The 24,117-nt window shown below is 37.6% G+C and overlaps 1 protein-coding gene across 4 annotated transcripts in view; it reads left to right on the forward strand.

The window, feature by feature from the left end:
• Positions 1 to 24,117, forward strand: part of LOC123867726 (tolloid-like protein 1) — a 116,107-nt gene that overhangs the window by 66,557 nt on the left and 25,433 nt on the right. For all 4 annotated transcript variants that reach the window (XM_045909903.1, XM_045909901.1, XM_045909904.1 and 1 more), the window contains exons 3-6: positions 17,385 to 17,635; positions 18,217 to 18,791; positions 21,523 to 21,841; positions 23,165 to 23,379. In XM_045909903.1, coding sequence (XP_045765859.1) covers positions 17,385 to 17,635; positions 18,217 to 18,791; positions 21,523 to 21,841; positions 23,165 to 23,379 — 1,360 coding nt within the window. The remainder of the gene's footprint in view (positions 1 to 17,384; positions 17,636 to 18,216; positions 18,792 to 21,522; positions 21,842 to 23,164; positions 23,380 to 24,117) is intronic.

Below are 24,117 nucleotides of genomic sequence, written 5' to 3' on the forward strand. Positions count from 1 at the left end.
CTTGATTACATAAGCCACAAAGAAAACAAAAAAAAATATTTTACTTTTCATTATTAATTACTTATGTAGATAAAACATTAAAATCTTGCTGACCGACCAACTTACTTGTACATTATGAAAGTTGTTAATTTAAGGTATACACACACACCTCGGCCATCCTCCCATCCTCAAGAATGTCCTCATTCGTCACAATTCACAACCCACTATTTGTTTACTGCCATATTTACTAAGCACATTCACAACACGAATTATTTTCACTTATCAATCACCCACTGAATAGTTGTTTATCACACTAGACGACCACCACCAGTGTAGGGCAATACCTCAGCTAGTAAGCTAGCGCTGAACGACACGCCTACCGGCACGCTGAGTGTCGCCCCCACAGGTGCGCTGAACGGTGCCTCGGCAGGCGCTCTGAATAGCGCCCCCACAGGCGCGCTGAACGGCGCCTCGGCAGGCACGCTGAATGGCGCCCCCCACAGGCGCGCTGAACGGCACCTCGGCAGGCGCGCTGAATGGCGCCGCCACAGGCGTGCTGAACGGCGCCTCAGCAGGCACGCTGAATAGCGCCCCCACAGGCGCGCTGAACGGCGCCTCGGCAGGCACGCTGAATGGCGCCCCCCACAGGCGCGCTGAACGGCGCCTCGGCAGGCGCGCTGAATGGCGCCCCCACAGGCGTGCTGAACGGCGCCTCAGCAGGCACGCTGAATAGCGCCCCCACAGGCGCGCTGAACGGCGCCTCGGCAGGCACGCTGAATGGCGCCCCCCCCACAGGCGCGCTGAACGGCGCCTCGGCAGGCGCGCTGAATGGCTCTCCCACAGGCGCGCTGAACGGCGCCTTGGCAGGAGCGCTGAATGGCGCCCCCCACAGGCGCGCTGAATGGCGCCTTGGCAGGAGCGCTGAATGGCGCCTTCATAGGCGCGCTGAACGGCGCCTTGGTAGGCGCGCTAAATGGCGCCCCCACAGGCGCGCTGAACGGCTCTCCGTAGCAGCCCACGAGTATGAGTTGTTTTGGGACACCGTGTGCCCGCACAAGGAGCTCCGGCCTCAGCCCTGATAGTCAAGGGACACCGCTTGCCCACACAAGGAGCTTCGGCCTCGGCCCAACCAATGAACGGGTACCGTTTGCCTCCAAAACGTGCTTCGGTCTCTGGCCCTTCCGGACGAACATCAATTCTCGGAATAATTGCCTGTGTTCTCGCGCCCAAGGTGAGATGGCCATCGTCTGGTTGATCGTTGTGGTCGATAGTGATGTCCATTCACTCAGGTCAGGTAAAACTACTAGGTAATATACTAAGTTATAACACAACTTTAAGATTCGATCCAGAGCGAGCCACCTTTGCAACGTCTAAGTTTAAAATTTAATCACTCTCCGCATCATCCGTCCCACTGTCGGATTCAGAAACACTGAATCTTATCCACGGTTTTAATTTATCAACAGAAAAAACGCTCTGATACCTCTTTTTTGAATATCCATCTACACTACTTACTTCATAACGATCATGTTCCATAACAGCAGTTACCCGGTATGGCCCACTAAATGGAGGGGTCAATTTATTGCTCTGACCCGGATTCCTGATGTCTTTTTGAACCATTACCAAGTCTCCTAAGCTATACATTCTTGGTTTACACCTCTTACTATCATATCTTGATTTCATTTTCTCTTGCTGTTTCTGTATATTTACACTGGCCTCTTCGCGGGTCTTTTCAATAGCGTCTTCGGTGGATTTTGAGGTTGCTTCATGAATCTCATGTAACTGACCTTCAAATGAGCTCACTGTTGATCTACCAAATATTACTTCAGTTGGGGTTTTACCCGTTCCTTGATTTATTGTGTTGTTCATACTCCACTGAACCTGGTGAAGATATGTATCCCAATTTCTGTCAGTATCGTCATGACATAAGGCCCTTAAAGATGCAAGGACTGAACGGTTATATCGTTCAATTTGTCCATTCGCCCGAGGCGTCGCTACAGCATTCAGTACATGCTTCACGCCAAGAGATTGGAGGTATGCTTTAAATTCACGTGATGTGAAACTAGTGCCTCGGTCGGATATTAAACATTTCGGCGTGCCAAACAAACTGAATACCTCCCGAAGAACAGCGATGGATGTTTTGCTCTTCGTATTTTTCACAGCACGCAAGACTATGAATTTGGTGTAACTGTCTATTATTCCTAATATATACGTACTACCTTTCTTACTCTTATTAAATGGACCCAAATGGTCAATGTGAAGACATTGGAAAGGAGTATTTGGCTTAGGTATTGGGTGAAGAAACCCCGGTTTCTTACCACCTGGCTGTTTAGCATAAGCACATGGAATACAAGCTCGTACGTATTTTTTTATGAATTGCGCCATTTTCGGAAACCAATAGTCCCGTCTCACCTTTTCCAATGTCTTCTCATAAGAAAAATGTCCCGTTTCATCATGACATTGTTGGCATATTCTCCATCGAGCGTCCTTGGGTACGGCCCATCGCAATTCTCCATTCACTTTTCTGTAAATCTTTCCATCCTTCAATTCATAGTTGTTTTTAATATCTTTAATTTCAAGACTTTTTGGATCTAACGCCGCCTTGACATGTGCTAATTCTGGATCACTCATTTGGACCGATTGTAACCAATGTACTTCACTAACATGCAAAACCTGGCATTCGTCGTCTTCAATTTGTATAGGGTTCCGGCTAAGTGCATCAGCATGTGCCATTTGAGTACCCGGTCGATACTCAATACTAAATGTAAATTCTTGAACCAGAAGCCACCAACGAGCTATCCGTGGGATAAGATCCCTTTTGGTCAATGTTAGCCGTAGAGCATTGCAGTCTGTAACAACCTTAAAATCCAATCCGATTAAATAGACTCTAAATCGCTTCAGTGATTCCACAACGGCAAGAGTTTCTAACTCATACGAGTGAAAACGCTGTTCTTCTACCGTCGTCTGACGACTGAAGTAAGCAACCGCCCTGAGTGGTGACTGGCAGTCCTCCCGTTGTAACAATATCCCGCCCAAACCATGGGCACTAGCGTCCGTATGTAGCTCTGTTTCATACGTTGGATTATAAATCGCTAATATTGGGCGTGCCGTTAGAATTTTCTTTAGTTGATCAAACGCTTTCGACTGTTCCTCTCCCCATTCCCATTTCGTATTGGCTTTGGTAAGTTTGGTAAGAGGTTTAGCTATCGAAGCGAAGCCAGCTACAAAGCGCCTAAAAAAACTGGCTAACCCCACAAATTGTCTCACTTCGTGCACATTTTGTGGCGTTGGAAACCGTTCCACTGCCTCAGTCTTTTTCTTGCCAGGACGTACCCCTTCAGCGGAGATCTCAAAGCCTAAATACTCGATGGTTTTTTTAAAGAAATGGCACTTCTCCAAATTTAGAGTCAAATTGGCTTGTCCAATCAATTCTAGGACGGATTCCAATCTTTCCATACCTTCCTCCACGGATCCTGAAGCTATGATGATATCATCCATGTAGGCCATTACTCCGGGAATATTTTTCCGCTTAAGCAGGTTTAAAACAAGTCTTTGAAATACTGCTGGCGCGTTCGTTAGCCCGAAAGGCATTCGATTATACTCGAAATGGCCATCCGGTGTAACAAACGCGGTTAAATGTTTCGAATCTTCCGCAACCGGTACCTGATGATAGCCAGATGTCAGATCTAATGTCGTGAAGTAGGTCTGACCAGACAAGCTGTCGATCTGATCGTCAATCAATGGCATCGGGTACTTATCCTTCACAGTTTTCCTGTTCACAGCTCGGTAGTCAACGCACAGCCGTACGTCCCCATTCTTTTTACTTACCATGATTATAGGACTGGCGTATTCCGATTGTGACTCTCTTATAATGCCATTAGCGAGCATATTACTTACGATACTATTAACTTTCGCACGCTCGGAAAACGCCAGTCTGTAGGGTCGGTAAGTTACAGGCACATCATCTTTTAATTGAATTCTCATTTCCGCTAGGGATGTCAGACCTAACTCCTCCAGCGAGAACGCGAAACAATTGCGATGCCTATTCAGAACCTTACATAAGCTCTCTTTAGTTTCGAGGTCGAAAGCATCATCGGTGTTGATTTGCTCCACACTGATAGCTGCTTGAGCTTCTCTAGTAATAATGTTGATATTGAGTGGAACAGATTCGTTACACGGTGCGTCCGGAACAAGATCACTTGTAAGAATGATGGCTCTAGATAGCAAAATATCCTTTGCTATTGTAAACGGCTCAAGGGTTAAACTTATAATTATGAACGAGCCGAGTCCGTTCGTGACAGCATATGCCCCTGGCAGAATCATATATTCTTTTCCATCTTTCATACACGACTCTGTATTGACATATATGGACCCCGTGAAATCAGTTTCTGTTTTAATTGCAATACTTTTAACACCAGTAATATTAACATCAACGCTGTTGTACACTCTCAACCTAGCAGCTTGTTGGGTCAACTCTTTGTAAAATACTAATTTATCATCAGTTTTAAAGGCCCTGACCTGAGGTAGTTCGGTCAATGTCTGCCCTATGAGTATGTCCGTATTTAATAGATTTGAATCTACCAAATAAACCTCAACTTGTTCATTTAACGCGTCAAATGCAATCTTCACCTTTATCCTACCAAAAGGAACAACCTTTCCATGCGCAAATCCCCTCAATTCAGGTAATTGCGTCTTCTCAACTGGTACATTTAGGTGTAATCCCACCTCCCGTTTCATTAATGTACATTGACTGCCTAGGTCCACGTATGCCGACATATTGTATTGATCATTAACCCTAACTTGTTTAAAATATTTTACATTACGATCATTAGTCGTTGTTATGTTTAGGACACTCTTTGGAGTGCTTGAATTCGTTCGGGTATCATGACTCTTAGACACCGTTGCAGTTACCGACCCACAATTTTGATCTATGTGACCAAAACGTCGGCATTTTTTGCATCTTATGATTTCTTTTGAGCAACTCGTGACCGTATGCCCGAGTTCCGAACAGTTGTAGCATTTCACCTGGAACGGTCTTTTTCCTTCGCCCGATTTAGTCGTAGCTCCTATCGACTGATCCCGTTTTATATTTTCCCGTCCTATATTAACAACCTTCCGGAAATTATCACCCTGACTCGAAATATTCCTAAAATATTTGAGCACTTCTTCTGGCTCCTTGAAGTTACTACCTTGCACATTCATGCGCACGTTCATGTCGTATATTCCATGACTAAGGCAGTCTACTGCCTGTTTCCCTTTTAATTCGCATCGGTTGATCAGCATTATTTTATCGTAATAGTATTCCTCCCAGGACTCATTCCTTCTTGATTTCCGGGCCAACATCTCTGATAACAGCTCTCCATAGTTTTGCTCACACGGAAATGCTGCCATTAGTTTCTCTTGCCATTCGGACCAGTTAAACTTCACACTGGTCAGACCATCATACCAACGTTTAGCTAAGCCCGTCAGTTTTGGCAATGCATAAAATATGGTTTGGCGTTCAGACCAGCCATACACATGAGCCGACTCATTAATTTTTGATAGCCAATCCTTCATGGTCTGTGCCTTACATTGTGGGTTAAATTCGGGTATGACATGCTGGGATCCATGTAACCCTTGTGTACTCGGGTGTACAGAGTTTCTGTCATTCAATGCATCAACTAATTTTTCTAATATATTATGATGACGTCGACGCTTTGAGTGTCTATGATGCTCTAAGGACGAGTTTGTTGATGAGGAAGAGCTCGTTCTGGATCGTCTCTTCCGCCTATTACTTAGCTCTTTTCTCTTAGAGCGTCCCCTTTCACTACCCCGAGGAAGTGGTGGTGAAGGTGTTCCACCTTCTCTCGACCTACTAGTACTACGTTCCATATTTTACAAGACCCCCTTTTCTTTTTTAGTGTAGTATGTAGATAAATACTTTAACAGCAACGAAACAAGTTACAAATACCTAAATAGAGTGAACGGACTATACAACTATACAACCAATGTAACTGAAAAACGATTGGCAGTATTAGTATATATCGTAAAGTTACAAACACAACCAACAAAACAAAGTTAGGTTTTGTGACAACACATAAAGTTAGTGTTTAGTATGACACTACAATGACAGCCTAATCTAATTAGAGCTGATGTAACTATTTTCAGAATAAATTATGTATGATAAGATTAAATATTAGAATTAGAAAATTAGTACTACCATTATTTAGTAAGTAGCATATATTGTATGTAAATAGTATAAGATCAGAGAATAAAGGCTATTCTTATTTTATTTGTTATTACTGGCATTAATTCTTCTTTGAAATCAGTATTATTAACTTATAACAATTTAAATGTAATAAAAACCAATCTTTGTTAATATTAAATACTTCAAGACATGAATTTATAGTTATCCTATAATCCATGTTAAGTATGTTAACTAGGTAATAACATTTAATTCTTATTTTCCATACCCGGGCATCATGACAAATGTCCAATACTTATTTGGCAGCAACAGTGTACAAACAGTATTAGCACATAAGATCAAAATTTCCACCTATAGTAAGGTTTTCATCCACTGATCTAAAGCAGAGATTAATATACCTTTGTTCCTAAGTTTATGCTATCCGGCAAGATAATTTCTTTGGTCACAATTTCATAATTATAGATATTTAAGGTTATGAAGCAAAAGAACTAAGCATACTAAATTTGACTTAAAGACTTTGAATCAATTTGTTTGGAAGAATATTTAAGGTAAACCACCCATATGGACAACAATTAACCAGCATAAGTGACACAAAATCAGGGTTGTGGGGTTTACTCAATAACTGTATCTAGTCCTATACTAGCATTATGTATATTCCAAAACAGTGTTATGTTGTACATTCCTGGGTGTTATATTACTGAATGCATATTATTGCATGTGAATCTCTCTTTGAATTGAACATAGAGTAGGTGCCTACCTACATGAATGAGCTATATTTTAACTGCATAAAACTTTAATTCCAACATTTCAATGAATAACATTATGTAGATAACTACAGAATTATTACTCTCCCAGTCTAATGGTTTGGGTGATGTTAGTAACTTAGGTAATTTCTGTCGATTCGCTCCTTACCCTAACTTCAGACTTTAAGTTTCTTTTGCTAAGAAACTTAGGTACTAAAAGAAACTCACTCGATACGATTGATCTACGTCATATTTTAGTGTGAAGTACCAATTGAACGTACCCAAGTCACACCAATACCCAAACCATAACGAAATAGTGGAAACCCATAAGTGTATTAATTTTCATGATAACTTTACAAATAATAAAATGAACTCACCGATCGTCCTTCAATGCCTTACAAACCTTACGAGCACGTGAATCTGAGACCACTTCTGACTGATAATTAATTGTAATATTTGGTAAACAAATGATAAACTAGGATGCTGATAATTAATTGTAATAATTTATAAACAAAATGATAAACTAGGATGCTACATCTGCCTCCTGCCATCGACCATAGATAATGTCCTTTTCTTTTTGTTGTGTCAAGTTATTCACCCTAAACTGTCACAGACAAGTCATAGACCAAAGAGAATCAGAGACACCGATCTTTAACTTATAAAATTACTTCAGATTTTTAACAATAGCTTAGATATTATTTGACACCTTATCAGCTCCAAAAGTGTTACCAACTTTTATCTTGTTTATATATCTTGGTCGTCGAGCTACTGCATTATATTGTACTGAGGATGCCCGCGACTTCGTCCGCGTGGATTTTGGTTTATAAAGATCCCGTGGGAACTGTTTGACTTTCCGCGATAAGAAATGGCCTATGTCCGTCCCCGGGGTATAAGCTGACCCTATACCCATCAGAATCGATTAAACTGTTGGGCCGTGAAAGGTAGCAGAAAGACAGACAGACACACTTTCGCATCTAATATTTCGCACACTAATATTATAAAGGCGAAAGTTTGTATGTGTGTGTGTGTGTGTGTGTGTATGTGTATGTTTGTTACTCCTTCACGCAAAAACCACTGGACGGATTTGGCTGATAATATCCTGGATTAGCACATAAGCTACTTTTTATCCCGGAAAATCAAAGAGTTCCCACGGGATTTCGAAAAACCTAATTCCACGCAGACGAAGTCGCGGGCGTCAGCTAGTTTATAATATTAGTATGGATCAAGAAAACCACCAAGTATTTCTGATAAAGAGCATAACCCTTAGCAATGCGTATTACGGTGCAGATAGAACACTCTTTGTAGGATTAACTGTTGTGAGCCCAGAATACTCTAAATGGTCGTTGTTTGTATAAAACTTACTGTATAAAATGCCTTTACAAGCTAAAAGGCTGGCGGCGGCAGATAATTTGAATGTTGGCACAAATTGCAGTTAAAATACCAACGAAGCGGCGACGCGGCGCTTGCAATAGAATTTATATCCTACGAGCCCAAGATGCAATTAAGGTAGCTAGTTGATAAAAGTTGGAAGACTTATTGTTAATTTTAATAAAAAGTTGGTACAGTTTTGGGGTTTTATTGCCGGGCTGTGTGTGAGAATATTTTTAGTCCTTGTCCAGAAGGGGCGAGTTATTACTTTATCATTATCATCATCAGCCTGTGAACGTCCACTGTTGGACATAGGCCTCTCCTATAGAGTGCCAACACATTACTTTATAACAATACTTTATAAGATCACCGCACTTACCACTGTATGAGAGAAGTTGTAATTTATTTCTGGTACAAGTTTGGGTGTGGCACCTAGACAATGTCAGGAGTTGCCAAAGTGTTTGACGATCCAAAAGTAGGTAAGTAAGTAGGTAGGTCCCTGTAAAAGTTTAACTAAATCACACTAATATTATAAAGGCGAAAGTTTGTGTGTATGTGTGTGTGTATGTTTGTTACTCCTTCACGCAAACACTATTGGACGGATTGGGCAATTTTAGAATGGAGATAGATTATACCCTGGATTAACACTACTTTTTATCCCGAAAAACCAAAGAGTTCCCACGGGATTTTAAAAAACCTACATCCACGCGAACATCGAAAAGGTAGCAGACAGATAGACATGGCAGACACACTTTCGCATATACAGGGAGTTTGGTAATTAGTATATAATGACGACACGTACCCATGCTACTTTGATCTGATAAACACAATGCTGAAGTATAATGACGAAATAAAATTATAAAATTTCCATACAAAATTAAAAAAAAAAATTATGTCAAAGTTTTCATGACCCTAACGTGCCCTAACTCACTGAGATCGTTGGCCATCTTTAGATAGGCCGAGACCAACGATTTCAGTGAGTTAGGGAGCACATTAGGGCCATGAAAACTTGGTCATAAAAAAAAAATTAAAATTTTGTATGGGTTTTTTTTTAAATTTTATTTCGTCATTTTACTTCAGCGTTGTATTTATCAGATCAAAGTAGCATGGGTACGTGTCGTCATTATATACTAATTACCAAACACCCTGTATATTAGTATGGATAAGCCCTAAGTTGACTAAAAGCTGGCGTCGGATGATAATTTGAAAGTTGGCTCAAATAGCAGCCGGAGACGACGCGTCGCATAAAACACGCCTTGTACTTAAATGCACAATTCCGCTCGTAGCTGAATTAAACCGGTACAAAGCGGTTTTGCTAAATAACGAGCTTAACTTCTTAAGAAAGGCTTTTTATGCGCTTATTTTGCTTTTTAGAGTTCCGTACCTCAAAAGGAAAAACGGAACCCTTATAGGATCACTTTGTTGTCTGTCTATCTGTCTGTCTGTCCGTCCGTCGTGTCTGCCAAGAAAACCTATAGGGTAGGGTAAAGGAATAAATCCGAAAACCATGAAACAAAATTAAAATGTGTTTAAATTTTCGAAGTAACAAAACTATACCAAATGGGGTATCATATGAAAGAGCTTTACCTGTACATTCTTAAACAGATTTTTATTTATTTTTACGCATAATAGTTATTGATTTATCGGGCAAAATGTCAAAAAAAATACCCGAGTACGGAACCCTCGGTGCGCGAGTCCGACTCGCACTTGGCCGGTTTTTCTTAGAAAACCCGTATTTTAGGCATGGTTGTTAATAGTTACAATTACCGTGGCGCTACAAACGAGCCGCTACGACGTAGAGGCTCTACGCCCTGTGAGAATACTTTTGCTTGCCTTGTAGCTCCCTTTTTTTTTGCTAGTTTAAACACAATGGGCAAAATAGTCCTCATTGCAGCCATTTCCGAATCCGGTTTCCATCAATGTTAGAATAACAGAGTAATGAAATTATAATTATTATATTAACTATATTAATCCCGACAGTCAAAGAGTTCCCACGGGATTTTTCAAAACCTAATCCACACGAATGAATTCGCAAGCATAATCTGTATGTTTATAAAAGAAAAAGCTGACTGACTGACTGACTGATCTATTAACGCACAGCTCAAACTACTGAACTAATTGTGCTGAAATTTGGCATGCAGATAGCTATCATGACGCGGACATCCGCTAAGAATTTTTGAAAATTCAACCATTCATTGTGAAGTAAAGTCATTTGCATAAGCTAGTTTTATATTATGTATCTCTTGCATGGTAGGTAGTTTATTGTTTCCGTTGCCATTAGCCATCTTTTCTTTAGTTACAGTTACTTTCCCCCAAACGCATTTGTTATAAACATGTTATAAACAAAATAATACGTACAAAATTATTCTGTGCCTATATCTATGAAAAATTGAATTTATACTACAATGATATAAAATGTTATCATCTGAGTACAGCCTTCATCCTAAATTCATATAAATTCATTCCAAAAATTCAAATCAATTTCCAGTTAACAACTTGGCAAAGTTTCAAAATGGAAAATACAAATAGATTACGCATATATACTTGGCAATTAACGATACACCACCCACAACATGGCCACAAACTACCCTTAAATATCACAACAAAGATTCGACTCTATATTTTGGGCAGTAAAGTTCAATGTGATATGAGCATTACTTTAATTTATTACAGGACTTTACGGATCGGATGTTCTCAAAACAATGTTAGGCACGGTTCTTCGTAACTACGTTAAGTAATTTCTCAACGAATTGTTTGCGATCCTACACACGCTTTTACTATTAGTACTAGGGAATTAGGAATGTGTAACGACCTTGGGTATCCGACTGCAGTAGGCACTAGGAATTTAATGACTAAAACCTTCGATTGTGCCCAGTTTTAAATCCTATGCAAAAAGTGTCTAATTAATTTAAAAAAAAATAGGTAATATAAACCTAAAATAATAGGTAAACCCTATTGAGTCTACTGGCTCTAGTAACCTTTTTTATCGATAAACCTTCACATCCCTATCTGTACCCAAGGAAATTGTCTCGCCGCGTGGAGGAATCGATTAGCTATCGAATATTTTCTCGCTTAAGAGGGCTCTCTCCGTCACTCGTTTCATACAATCGTAGTTCCAATTTCATTTGAATATTAAGCAACCAAAGTCCATGAAATTTTGCAGACATATTCTAGAAACTAATATCTATGTCTGTGGTTTCCAGATTTCTGTTAAAATATTCGGTTTCAAAGTTACGCGGTCTTAAAAATTTTCATACAAATCTTTGAGCCCCTGTAATTTTAAAACTACATATTTTTAGAAAAATCTAAAACACCACAGACACAGATATTAGTTTCGAGAATATGTCTGCAAAATTTCATGGACTTTGGTTGCTTAATATTCAAATGAAATTGGAACTACGATTGTATGAAACGAGTGACGGAGAGAGCCCTGTTAAGAAACGTACAATCGATGTGCGATTTCGTATGCATAAAAGAGATAAATATTGATTATTAGACGATTGCTGACTGTCCATATTGCTGGCGAGAACTCTCTCTGTGTTATTATGTCACAGCGACCAGAGCTAGCAAAGAAATAAACTCGTTCAGTGCCGCTATCTTGACGGTCAAATCCCTCGTGCAGTTTGCGCAGGAATTGAATGTATGTCTTAAGCGACCAACGAGTATTTGACCGTCGCATGAAAGAGTGCGCGACTCTTTCATAGTCCAGCCACAAAACTATCCCTACTACACATTCACTTCTCAACAACTTGTTTTTGTTTTTAGCTCAACCCGTTTCTCGCTTACCGTCGACGGTCAGACAAGAGCTTAAGTAATCAAACTTCTAGGCATTTTAATAGAATAATTGAATGTGGTTCCGTACGTAATTAAGTTTGTCGGGGAAATGTCGTTTATCACCCCATTCTCGGCTATTCGTCTGTTCGTCGCATAATATATCTTAATCCACTTGAGTTGGGAAGTTTCTTCAATTATTTGGGCAACCCGATTAATTATTTAACATAGGAATTACTTTGTTGTTGGCTGAAACTGGTTACGAGCAAAATATTAAGTAAAATGATTATAATTAGGTACCTAGTAATCATGTAAAAAAGGTCAAGTGCGAGTTGGACCCGCACTACTATAAGACCTATCTACCTGTCAAATTTCATGATTCTAGGTCAACAGGAAATACCCTATAGGTTTCTTGACAGACACGACGGACAGACAGACAGACAGACAACAAAGTGATCATACAAGGGTTCCGTTTTTCCTTTTGAGGCACGGAACCCTAAAAAAAGATAAAACCTAAGTATGTTTAAAAATATTGAGAACTCCCAAGCATGTAGATTTCCTGACGAAATTTTAATTCACCGTTAGCTAAGGAAGTGATATTTAATTGATCAAATCGAGAATAATTGGTTAGGTGGTTAGAGGTGCGTGAACGTGATTGAACGCCAACCCCAAGAGTAGAAGTCGAAAGTGTCAACTACTAGGGTGTCACCGCTTTTGCCTTAGATATTGGTTACCAACTTTCCTTTGACAAAGGGTGACAAGGCTTGATCCGCTTAAATTGGGAATTTTCCTCAATTATTTTGGGAAACCGTTGAACAGTTAAGTTGCGGGGAAACTTTTAATTGGCAGGCAGGCAAAGCGTAATTTTAGGATTGGTAAATATTTTGCGATATCAATGCTTATTTCATTCAGGCTGATTATTTCAGTAGATACCTACTTACTTAGTAGCATTAAGTACCTACCTATTTACCTTTTAAGCACCTTTTTGTACCTACATTTTAAGTTTTCTTTTTTGTTATCTGTTATATTTTGTGTTTTATGGTACTTACAATTAGATGATGCCCGCGACTTCGTCCGCGTGGATTTAGGTTTTTCAAAATCCTGTCGGAACTTTTCGATTTTTCCGGGATAAAAAGTAGCCTATGTGCTAATCCTGGATATTATCAATCTCCAATCCATATTTCAGCCAAATCCGTTCAGTAGTTTTTGCGTGAAGGAGTAACAAACATACACACACACACATACACACAAACTTTCGAGTTTATAATATTAGTGTGATAAAGTAGGTATATACATACCTACATACATACATACACTAATGCGAAATGTCGTCAATGTATAGAATGTCATTAATTTGATGCAATTTTGATGAATGACGTACAATTTTTTTATGACGTGGACCACTCCTAGGAAAAGATTTAAAGAAATACCTCCGAGCGAAGTACCGTTGGTGCCTAGTCCAATCCAAAATCCAGTCCAAATATTATCATAAATGCGTAAGCGGTCTGTCTGTCTTTGTCTGTCTGTTCTTGACGCACACGACACAGGTGTGGTCATAGCTTAATAATCTGGTACGATCTTGTCATCTACCAATTGAAACTATGTACCTATAGTTAAAATTTGCATAAAACACGTCGATTGCAATGGCTGTGGGCTATGTGGAGTCCTGCGATTAAATTATACAGCGTAAGTTAGAAGAGGTAGCGGTCTCTTAAACTGAAAATCAAAGTCAAAATCATTTATTCAAATTGGATACTATTGTACACTTTCTGATTGTCAAACAATGATGTAGTTAGTGGTGGTAATTGATCTTCTACATTGTCTTAATGCTCTTTAACTCACGATGTTTTCCTTCACCGTTAAAGCAAGTGATATTTAATTGCTTGAAACGCTCAGGATTTCGAAAAATTAGAGGTGCGTACTGCGTACCAAGGATCGAATCTTTGACCTCCTCAATAGTCATCGAACGTCCTATCACCACTAAACCTATCACCAATAACGATAAAGTAATTCCGCGTTCTACAAAATACAAGATAATGACGTCACAACCCACGCGCGGACGCGTATGTTTGAAATCTAGAGCAATTTGTCATTTTCATTTTTTATCACTCCTTCTTCATTGCTATTATCAATAGACGTTGTAAAAGTGTTATTTTCTTATTGAATGTGTGATATAAAATTCTTATTTTATGTATCGCTCTTTTTGTTATTTTTTGCGACCTATAAAATGAAATGGCGGCCCACCTTGATTTGAACTATTCACCTGTTTAGGGTTTCTTAAGGGACGTTATTACTAAGCCTCTGCTATCCGTCCGTCTGAATGTTAGCGGGGAACGTATCATAAACGATTTCTAATGCCGCTATAACAATAAATAATAAAAAAAACAAGAAGGTAAATCTCAAAAAGGCTGCCATGCAAATTTAAAAAAAACTTGTACGATGGTACGGAACCCTTCGTGTGGGAGTCCGACTCACACTCAACCGCTTTTACTTATCAAATGTTCACTTTTTTTTCAAATACCTCACATTTTTTTACGAGCATTGAGGTAATCTTTTAAATTATTATGCCTACGCAAATATTCTTGACGGGGTTGACTGTTATAATTTAATACTTAATAAAATATTAAGAAGAATCTTAACCTTTCCTTTACGTAGGTAAGTATATTTAAAATCATCGACTTTTGCATGAAAAAAAAAAAAACGAGTGGATAGTGTGGACGTCAGGCATCGATCCCATACAAAGCTTTGAATATAAACAACTCACTGCGAAAACGTATCCAAAAGTACATCTTTATAGGCACAAGAAAGGAAACACGAAAACAGTTTTAACTTTGAAAATGCTTACTGATCTGCGTATACTGCCATCGCGAGCCGATGCTGAAGCGCTCCGCAAGCCTATTTCAACCTTCATACAATTGCAATCTATACATATAAAAAAATTGTAGAAAAGTGGTGTCTGTACAATGGAAATATATAAAAAAAAGTAGCAGGGCTTGTTATTATATCGATGCCGAACCCGAAATTGTAATTAATTTTTTTTTTGTCTGTTTGTCTGTGTGTTTGTGCACGCTAATATCAGAAACGGCTCATTCCATTTAGATACGGTTTTCACTAATATATTGTAGTAAGCTTCACTTAACATTTAGTGTTTATTTCATGTCAATCGGTTCATAAATAAAAAAGTTATGTCAATTTTAAAGAATCACGGCGAACATTTTTAACGTACAGAGTACGTACTACACGCCTCGCGCCTGAGCGTCCGTGGCGACGGTATATGTAATTCAAAATATGCTGCCCGAAAAGTCACTATTCCACGCGAACGAAGTCGCGGGCACAGCTAGTAGTTAAATAACACTACCATAAACAAAATTGCACCCGTGTTCATTGTAATCTAAGTCATCCATTACTTGCATTGTAAGCTTGTAAGGGAAATTAATTGATTGGCAGCCACCGATGGACCGCAGCTGGGCAGAAACACAATCATCTAACACAAATTCAACATAATTCTCTACTAAGCTACTATATGAATATACAAGCACACGTGGTCATCGTAAACCACGTCATCCATTACCCGTCTTGTACGCTTGTATGTGGAATTAATTAATTGGCAGCCAGCGTGGGACCGCAGCTGGGCAGAAACACGGGCTCGTTACATTTTATGGCAACACCAGATGCGCGTTGTTAATCGCCTGCAGCGAGGCATTATTGCGAATTTGAATTTCGAATCAGGTTATAGATTACCGGATAATTGAATTCGTGTTTGCGTTTTCGTGAAATGTGTGAGCTGATTTTACGATTAATTAAATATTTGCGAATTGTTAAATTGGTTTTAATTTTGAAACTATTAGGTACGATAGATTAGAAATAGGTAGGTATAATTTTTTATGTTGTGTTAAATTGTTATCCACCTCGGTTTCATTGGGGTAAATTTCTGAAAACCGTTTCTTTATTACATTTATATCAGTCAGTCAGTTTTGTTCTTATGTTTAAAAGTATCACTACCCACATTATAAATGCGTGTTTGTTTGTTGGTTTGCTTGTTTGTTGTTGTTGGTTTGTCTTTCAATCATGTCGCAACGGAGCAACGGATCGACGTGATTTTTTGCATGGGTATGGTAATTAAATACCTGGAGTACATTGTTTATCCCGGAAGATCAAAGAGTTCCGGCAGGATTATCAAAAATCTAAAACCACGCGGACAGAGTCGCGTGTATCAGCAGCTACCTACATTATAAATAGATTGTTTAATATTCCAAGTTAATGTCGTCGCAAATCACGGGGGAAATAAACGGAGTTTAATTTCATGAGAAATTTTGAAACGTTAATATCTAATGAGCGTAAAAGGCAACCTTTGACGATACAGAGTTGAGGATTCTTCTGCCCGTTTTACAATTAAATTCATAATGAGGTCGATTTCAAGAGTTTCAAGACAGGTAAGACCAGAGAGATGCCATGCCCTAGAGGAGCAAACCTCGTGCATAATTAAAAAAAATGCCCCCACAAATGATTAGGAAAACGTTAATTTAGAGGAGTTAGAACTAATAAACATCTCATAATATGTAAACTCAAAATTAATATTGTAGCTGCTGTATGTCATTTATTTCAAAGTAATTTCACTTTTGTGTTTAAATGAAGGTGTTAATAATGGCGCTAATTATTTATTTATTTATTATTTGCTTAAAAACTTAAAAACTAATAACTAAGCTGTTAGCTAAGCAAAAATTGTTGCAGTCGCTAAGCACTGAATAAAACAACATATTATCTCACGGCACTGAGCAGTAAGTGAAAAAGAAATAATCCTGCCAGGTCCACGATTTTTGATATGTATTTAAAATTATTTAGGCAATGTCATCTCTAGTTTATGCCACCTCTCTGGGTAAAATGATTTCCATTAAAATTCATTAACATTATAAAATTATGTTGAAATTAGCTTAAGATTTGACAGTATTTCAAATAATTGTGTTTTATTTGAATATTGTTAAAATAAACTCAGCGGTAGACTGCGTTATTTCAAATATTAAAACAAAGGATAACTACTAGGTAAACTATCTTCTTTGCAATAAAGCTATTTAAATTACTAAAGGGCCCAGGGTTCCTACTCAGACAAATCTTTGATTTTCCTGGATAGAAAATTCCCTTTATCCGTCACCGGCACTCAATCCAAATAGATGAAGCCTGCGAATTCTTCTGAAACCCATATAATATTTAAAAATCCCCCGAAAACTCTTTAATTATCCGGGACGAAAAGTAGTTTATGTCCTATCCCGGGATGCAGTCTCTGTACCTTTCGTTAAAATCGATTATAAAGATGGATTCTAAAATCGATTTTTTTTTTGTTACAGAAAACTTTCAAGGTGACATCGCCATACCAGACATAGATTATTTTAAGCCAGCCAACACTGCCCCCTCAGCCTCTAAGATTAATAAGTCATTACAAGAAGAGGTGGAGAGACTTAAGAAGGAAGTATTGTTAGAGGGTCTGCAAGTTGAAGAGGAAGGTCTCACAGATATATTGAGAAAGCGGACGAAGCAACCGTTGCCACTCTCTCAGGAGAAATCAAAGAAGTACAATGAAGCTTCTATAAACACTAAAGTAAGTTGAGGAAGTTAAAAATCTAAATTTTTATTTGCTTTAAAAATTATTGTTCCAAATTTGAATGAATCCCAAACTTTGATTTAAGAGAGCTCTCTCCGTCACTCGTTTTATACCATTTCATACAATCGTAGTTCCAATTTCATTTGAATATTAAGCAACCAAAGTTCATGAAATTTTGCAGACATATTCTAGAAACTAATATCTATGTCTGTGGTTTTCCAGATTTCTGTTAAAATATTCGGTTTCAAAGTTACGCGGTCTTAAAAATTTACTTACAAATCTTTGAGCCCCTGTAATTTTAAAACTACATATTTTTAGAAAAATCTAAAACACCACAGACACACATATTAGTTTCTAGAATATGTCTGCAAAATTTCATGGACTTTGGTTGCTTAGTATTCAAATGAAATTGGAACTACGATTGTATGAAGCGAGTGGAAGCGAGTGACGGAGAGAGCCCTGTTAAATACTTGAAAAAGAATATTTTGATGCAATATGTACGAACTTGTGGGTGTAAAATATTCTCTTACAGATGAGTTTACTGTATAATATGATAACTTCACATAGATTCTTTTCAGGTAATCCCACCTGGCTTAGACAAATCTCTTCTGAGAAAACATGGCAGACTACCACCAGATGAAGATTTTGACGCACCTAACCTTTACAACCAAAATAAGAATAGTAATTTAAATGAAACTAATGTAACAGATAATCTAACCGAGTCAGAGAGTTTAGAACAAGATGGTGTATTAGTAGTTAACATATCAAGTGATAATATTTTAAATCTAGAAGAATTTTATCCCCATATTCAAATTTCAAACTTTTCTCATAAAATGGATGAAGTTACCAACAAAATTCAAAGTAACAGTCGAGAAATAACTGGAGACTTTAGCAATAACTTGAAATTTAAAGAACTGCCTGAAAATGTAACTGTAGCTCCTGCTCCCACAAATGGAGTGTTACCTGTAAATGAAAGAGATGAAGATAATGAGACGTTACAGAAAGAGTTAGTAAATAATACTAGTCAAGAACTTTATAACAAAATATATGAAGCTAATGATTTATTGAAGCCCACAGAGAGTTTGCAAAGTTTATTGCGAAATACCTCTAGTCATAGAAGACGAAGAAGAAGGAGACATGGGAACGGTAGACGGTAAGGAGAACTGATTCTTTAGTTATTTATTCAAAGAGCTAGCACCTGGTGTAAAGTAAATATGGCTGCCCCCAATGCTTTGCCGGCTTTCAAAGAATATGTTTGGCAACTCATTGTATCCAAATATCTATCATAGTTTTTTCAAAAACGTATACTAGCTTTAATTTGGTGGAAACTAATTCAAAAAAAAGTCTTTTGTAATAGTGTTACTTGAAATTTACACGAAAAAAATTTACAGGACCAATTATTATTATTAGTTTTAGCCCGAACTTTGTTATGTAAAAGCTCGTTAATTATTGTACAATTTCCTCAACTTCCTCGAATTTTGCAACCAATCAAGATTTTCTGTACAGAATATTAAACTTGTAAATTTAATGCTCCAATAACTTTGACAATGCTATCATGATGTACCTACTCGTAAGTGCCTCACAAATCACAACTACGCAAAAGTGCTCGTAGGCCATAGTTGAATAAGCAGGCGCATATAAGTAGGTGCATCTAAAGTTCTAAACCGAATAAGTAGGTGCATGTAAACTAACTTGAATTTTTTTATATCACCTATTCAACTATTTCAATAAAACATGCACCGAACATTCTGATATCAAAAAATATGGAAAAACACAACTATTATTTATTATCAAAAGAATAATCAAAAAAAAAATATATAAAAAGAATGAATAATTAATTTTATTAATTGCCCTTTTAATAAGGTATTCAAACTTTTTATTATAATAAGCTAACAAAAACAGTTGAAATCAAAAAGTTAACTAACACCTACTTTTTCAAAACATGATTTCGAAATTTACACTTGCCAAGATCTATTAGCCAATTTTCATTAAAAGTGTCTGCAGTGATAACATACGTTTGAACTTTGTACGGCTCTAAGCCTTCGTTCCCACATATAGCGGTCCAGAGCGGTCCTCTAACTATGACTTCGACTCTAAACTTTTGACTTTGACTTTGCTCACTTTATTTAGAGTTAATAAGACAGATTATGGCAGAGACATAAATCTAAATCTGTCTCGTTTTAACTTTGAGTAAAGTCTGAGTTGAGTATGAGTTGAGCTATGCTTAGAGTTTCTCTATATGATCAGCTCAGAAATGAGGAAGGAGATTCGTAGTCTACGGTTCTCCTCATTTCTGGTACTCGCCAGAATTTATCGTAAATACAGTCAAGCACATATCTATATTGTGAGAACCAGAAATGACGAGACCCGTAGCTTCCTACAGATCGCCCTATTTCTGGCTCTCATCAGAATTTGGTGTGAGTGCAGTCAAGCAAATGTAAAAATATATTGTTTAACAAGTGTAAATTAAAAATTTATAACACCCCCGACAAGTGAAGGCATCTTGACAGCTTGACATAAATTATTTATCAATTGACATAATATTATGAACCTAACGGTTATCTAACCTTCTTTTCTACAAGAAAACTAGAAAAGAGCTGATAACTCTTAAACGGCTGAACCAATTTTTTTGGATTATAGCTAAGAACACTCTCGATCGAGCCACCTTTCAAACAAAAAAAAGTAAATTAAAATCGGTTCATTCGTTTAGGCGCTACGATGCCACAGACAGATACACAGATACACAGATACACACGTCAAACTTATAACATCCCTCTTTTTGGGTCGGGGGTTAAAAAAAAGCGACTGTTTAATACTACTAAAGAACGCAAAACAAAGAACTATAAATTCGAAATTCAAGACCGTTGGCTGTGTCTTCAGCACCTAACTGACGCCGAAGTAAATTGAATTAATGCACTACCTATTCAGATCTGCATGCTTTTCGCGTTCATTCATTAGCCTTATTAAAATCTCTGAGAGCACTTGATGTTGATGCATCAAAGTTTCCAACTTAACTTTACTGTTATGATTACATAAAGATGTCTTTCAGTGGATCTTTGGAGTGCTTTGGAGTCCCAAATCTGTAAAATATCGTTAACCTACTTGAGGCAAAAACTACCTGACTGGCACCAACGTAGAGCTGAAACGGCTAGGTCTAGAAGCTATAATATTTTATATTTAGGACAAGTTTTCTCTATAAGTAGACCATCTTAATACTTAATAAATTACAAGTGTAAATTAAAAATTTATAACACCCCCGACGATCCAAAGTATTTGAGTTTTCCAAAACATCATTTTCTAATAAATAATTATGTATTTAAGCAACGTCCATCTTGACAGCTTGACATTTGTCTATTGACATAATATTATGAACCTAACGGTTATCTAACCTTCTTTTCTACAAGAAAACTAGAAAAGAGCTGATAACTCTTAAACGACTGAACCAATTTTTTTAGATTATAACTAAGAACACTCTCGATCAAGCCACTTTTCAAACAAAAAAAACTAAATTAATTAAATGCCACAGACAGATACACAGATACACAGATACACAGATACACAGATACACATACACACAGATACACACGTCAAACTTATAACACCCCTCTTTTTGGGTCGGGGGTTAAAAACCATCCCCTTCAGGAGAGGGGAGGATTTCTTAGTCGGGAAACCAGCAAGTTAGTAGGTTAATGATTTAATTGGCATGATTGTATTGAAACATATATCGATGAACGATTGAAATATTATGCTCATAGTAATATGGTTCATAGTTGTCAAAGTATTGAAGTCGTCTCAAAATTTTAGAAAACATAAGTACCTAAAGGTGTAAATTTCTATATTATTACTATTAAGTTTTCTTAGTAAAAATAATATATTACTTTTAGGTTAAGAAACATATCCAATGAAAAAACAGGAGACAACACACTTAAACATTCTGATGAAATCGCGAGCGAAGTTGAAAAGTACAAAAAAGCTTCACGTCATGAAAAGAGGATAAAAAATACAACATACTACAGGAAAACTAGAAAATATTTACTACCAGAACACGAGTTTGAAGAGAAATTCGAGGTCAAACCACCACCAAAAGATAGAAAACCTCAGGAACCAAAACTAAATATGACTAACCCATTTGAAGGTTGGTTTTTTCGGGACACTGAAGTGGACTTAGATGCCAGTGAAAGCAGATTTTACAATCACACTGAGGTAATTAATGTAAAAGTAGAACATCATATAATTATTGCCAGTAAGGTGATGCCTTAGCTTCGTCCACATTGATTATGTATTCGGAAAATCACGTGGGATGTCTTTTCATTTTCGGCATTTTTCCAATTATGTTTATGTTTGGGATTTCAGTTTTGTCAAACTTTTTGATTTTTTGTGATAAAAAAGTAACCTGTATTCGTATCCATGAGATGCATCTATCTCGGTCGTGAAAAGGCAGCAGACAGACAGTTTCATTTTATAATATTAGCATATATTTTCTAGTAATTCCCATATTATAAAATTAACGTATTATAAAAGCGAAAGAGTAGTTTTTCGTTGATTTAATGGTTTGTTCTTCAATCAAGCCGCAACAGAGCAACGGATTGGCATGATTTTTACCGTACCTAAAAAGGAAAAACGGATCCCTTATTACCCGAGTACGGAACCCTCAGTACGCGAATCTGACTCGCACTTGGCCAGTTTTTTTTGCATGGATATAGTTACAGACCTGGAAGGTGACATAGGCTACTTTTTATCACGGAAAATCAAAGAGTTCCCACGCGATTTTTAAAAACCCTTAATTAATCTACGCAGTCAAAATCGCAAACAGCAGCTATTACTTTAATTATCACTAATTTGTACTAGAAGTACCTATTCATATTTCTGAAATATTACAATACAAGTATTCAACCCCTTAAACTCCTTGCTTTTATGTATTAGACACTTGTAGAACTTGTAAAAGTCCAAATTGAAAAACTTTAGTAAAGTCCTGTCGCAAACGCTGGAGAGGCCTCGGGCTCAACGATTCTAAAGTTTTAATGTTTCCTCTAGGTGGATACAATGTTTCTGTTCTTGTATGATAAAAATGCAATTTCCTTTATACAAACACAAATAAGTATCACAATTTTGTCCATGTGGATTTAGGTTTTAAAAAATTATGTGGAAACTGGGAAGTTTGATTTCCAGAATAGAAGAATCCATGCCCCTTTCCATTAAAATTAGTTTAATGGATGGAAAGGCAACAAATAGACAGATATACATACATATGTGTTTAATTTTTCCTTTTTTTCTCTTATTTTTTGGCCTTAGTTCAGCTGCACTTGTTTCCCAGTTTTACTTGTCTTCATTGAAATAATAATATTGCCATTGATTTAAACTATAAACTATTTTATGTTATTTGTTGGATTGATTTTTAATAACAAAATTATTTGAAACTTTTGAATTTTTTAATTTAATTTTTAATTTCGTTACGATACGTTTTCTCCCGAATTTATTACGGTTTTTTTTCAAAAATTATTTATTTTTATCATTATATTTTCCAAGAGGCGTCATCGCACCGCCAGAGCAGCGACTAACAGAAAAGAGCGTATATGGGAGAATGGAGTCATACCCTACGAAATCGATGGCAACTTCAGCGGTGCCCATAAGTCCCTCTTCAAGCAAGCCATGAGACATTGGGAGAACTTCACCTGTGTCAAATTTGTTGAGAGGGAATCCGACCATAAGGACTACATTGTCTTCACTGAACGACCTTGTGGGTAAGTAGCTTAGATTAGTAGAGCCTCGATAGCTCAACGGTTGAAGAGCGGACTGAATTCCGAAAGGTCGGCGGTTCAAACCCCACCCGTTGCACTATTGTCGTACCCACTCCTGGCACAAGCTTTACGCTTAATTGGAGGGGAAAGGGGAGTATAAGTCATATAGCATGGCTAATATTCTAAAAAAAAATATTAGTCTATTAAACAGGCAGGTTAGTATAAGATAGTAAGCAAGCAGGGCAGGTCATGTCGGACAGAATTGATAGCCGCTAGACGATTGTGTTCTGTATCCTCTATAAAACGCCTACAAATCCACCTTCTAGTTCACAAGTAATAGTTCAAAAAAATTAAAGACATAGGCTCTACCATATTGAATTTTTCTCAAAAAATTAGAGCCAGTTTTACTCGGGATGTAAGGATTCGAACGGTACCCCATACATCCAAATCTATTCAGGCATTAAGAAATTATGGCGGAACAAAGAAACTCACATGTATACCTACATACATATTATATGAACAGTGAAAACATTACAACCACACGTTAGACCGATTGACCTAAAGAACATAGTGAAAACTGAAAAGTGGGTGAATAAGAGGAGGGGGGAGGGCCGTACAGGTGGCCTACTCTTGGAAAGGTCTATTGAAAGATCGAAGTTCGGAGTTTCACAGAGCGCAGACAAGTTTTCTTTGTGTTCACATCATTGTTTTCCTTCGATGAAAAGCGCATCATGAATTAAA

This window comes from Maniola jurtina, chromosome 8 (genome assembly GCF_905333055.1).
Source record: "Maniola jurtina chromosome 8, ilManJurt1.1, whole genome shotgun sequence".
Taxonomy (NCBI): Eukaryota; Metazoa; Arthropoda; class Insecta; order Lepidoptera; family Nymphalidae; genus Maniola; species Maniola jurtina.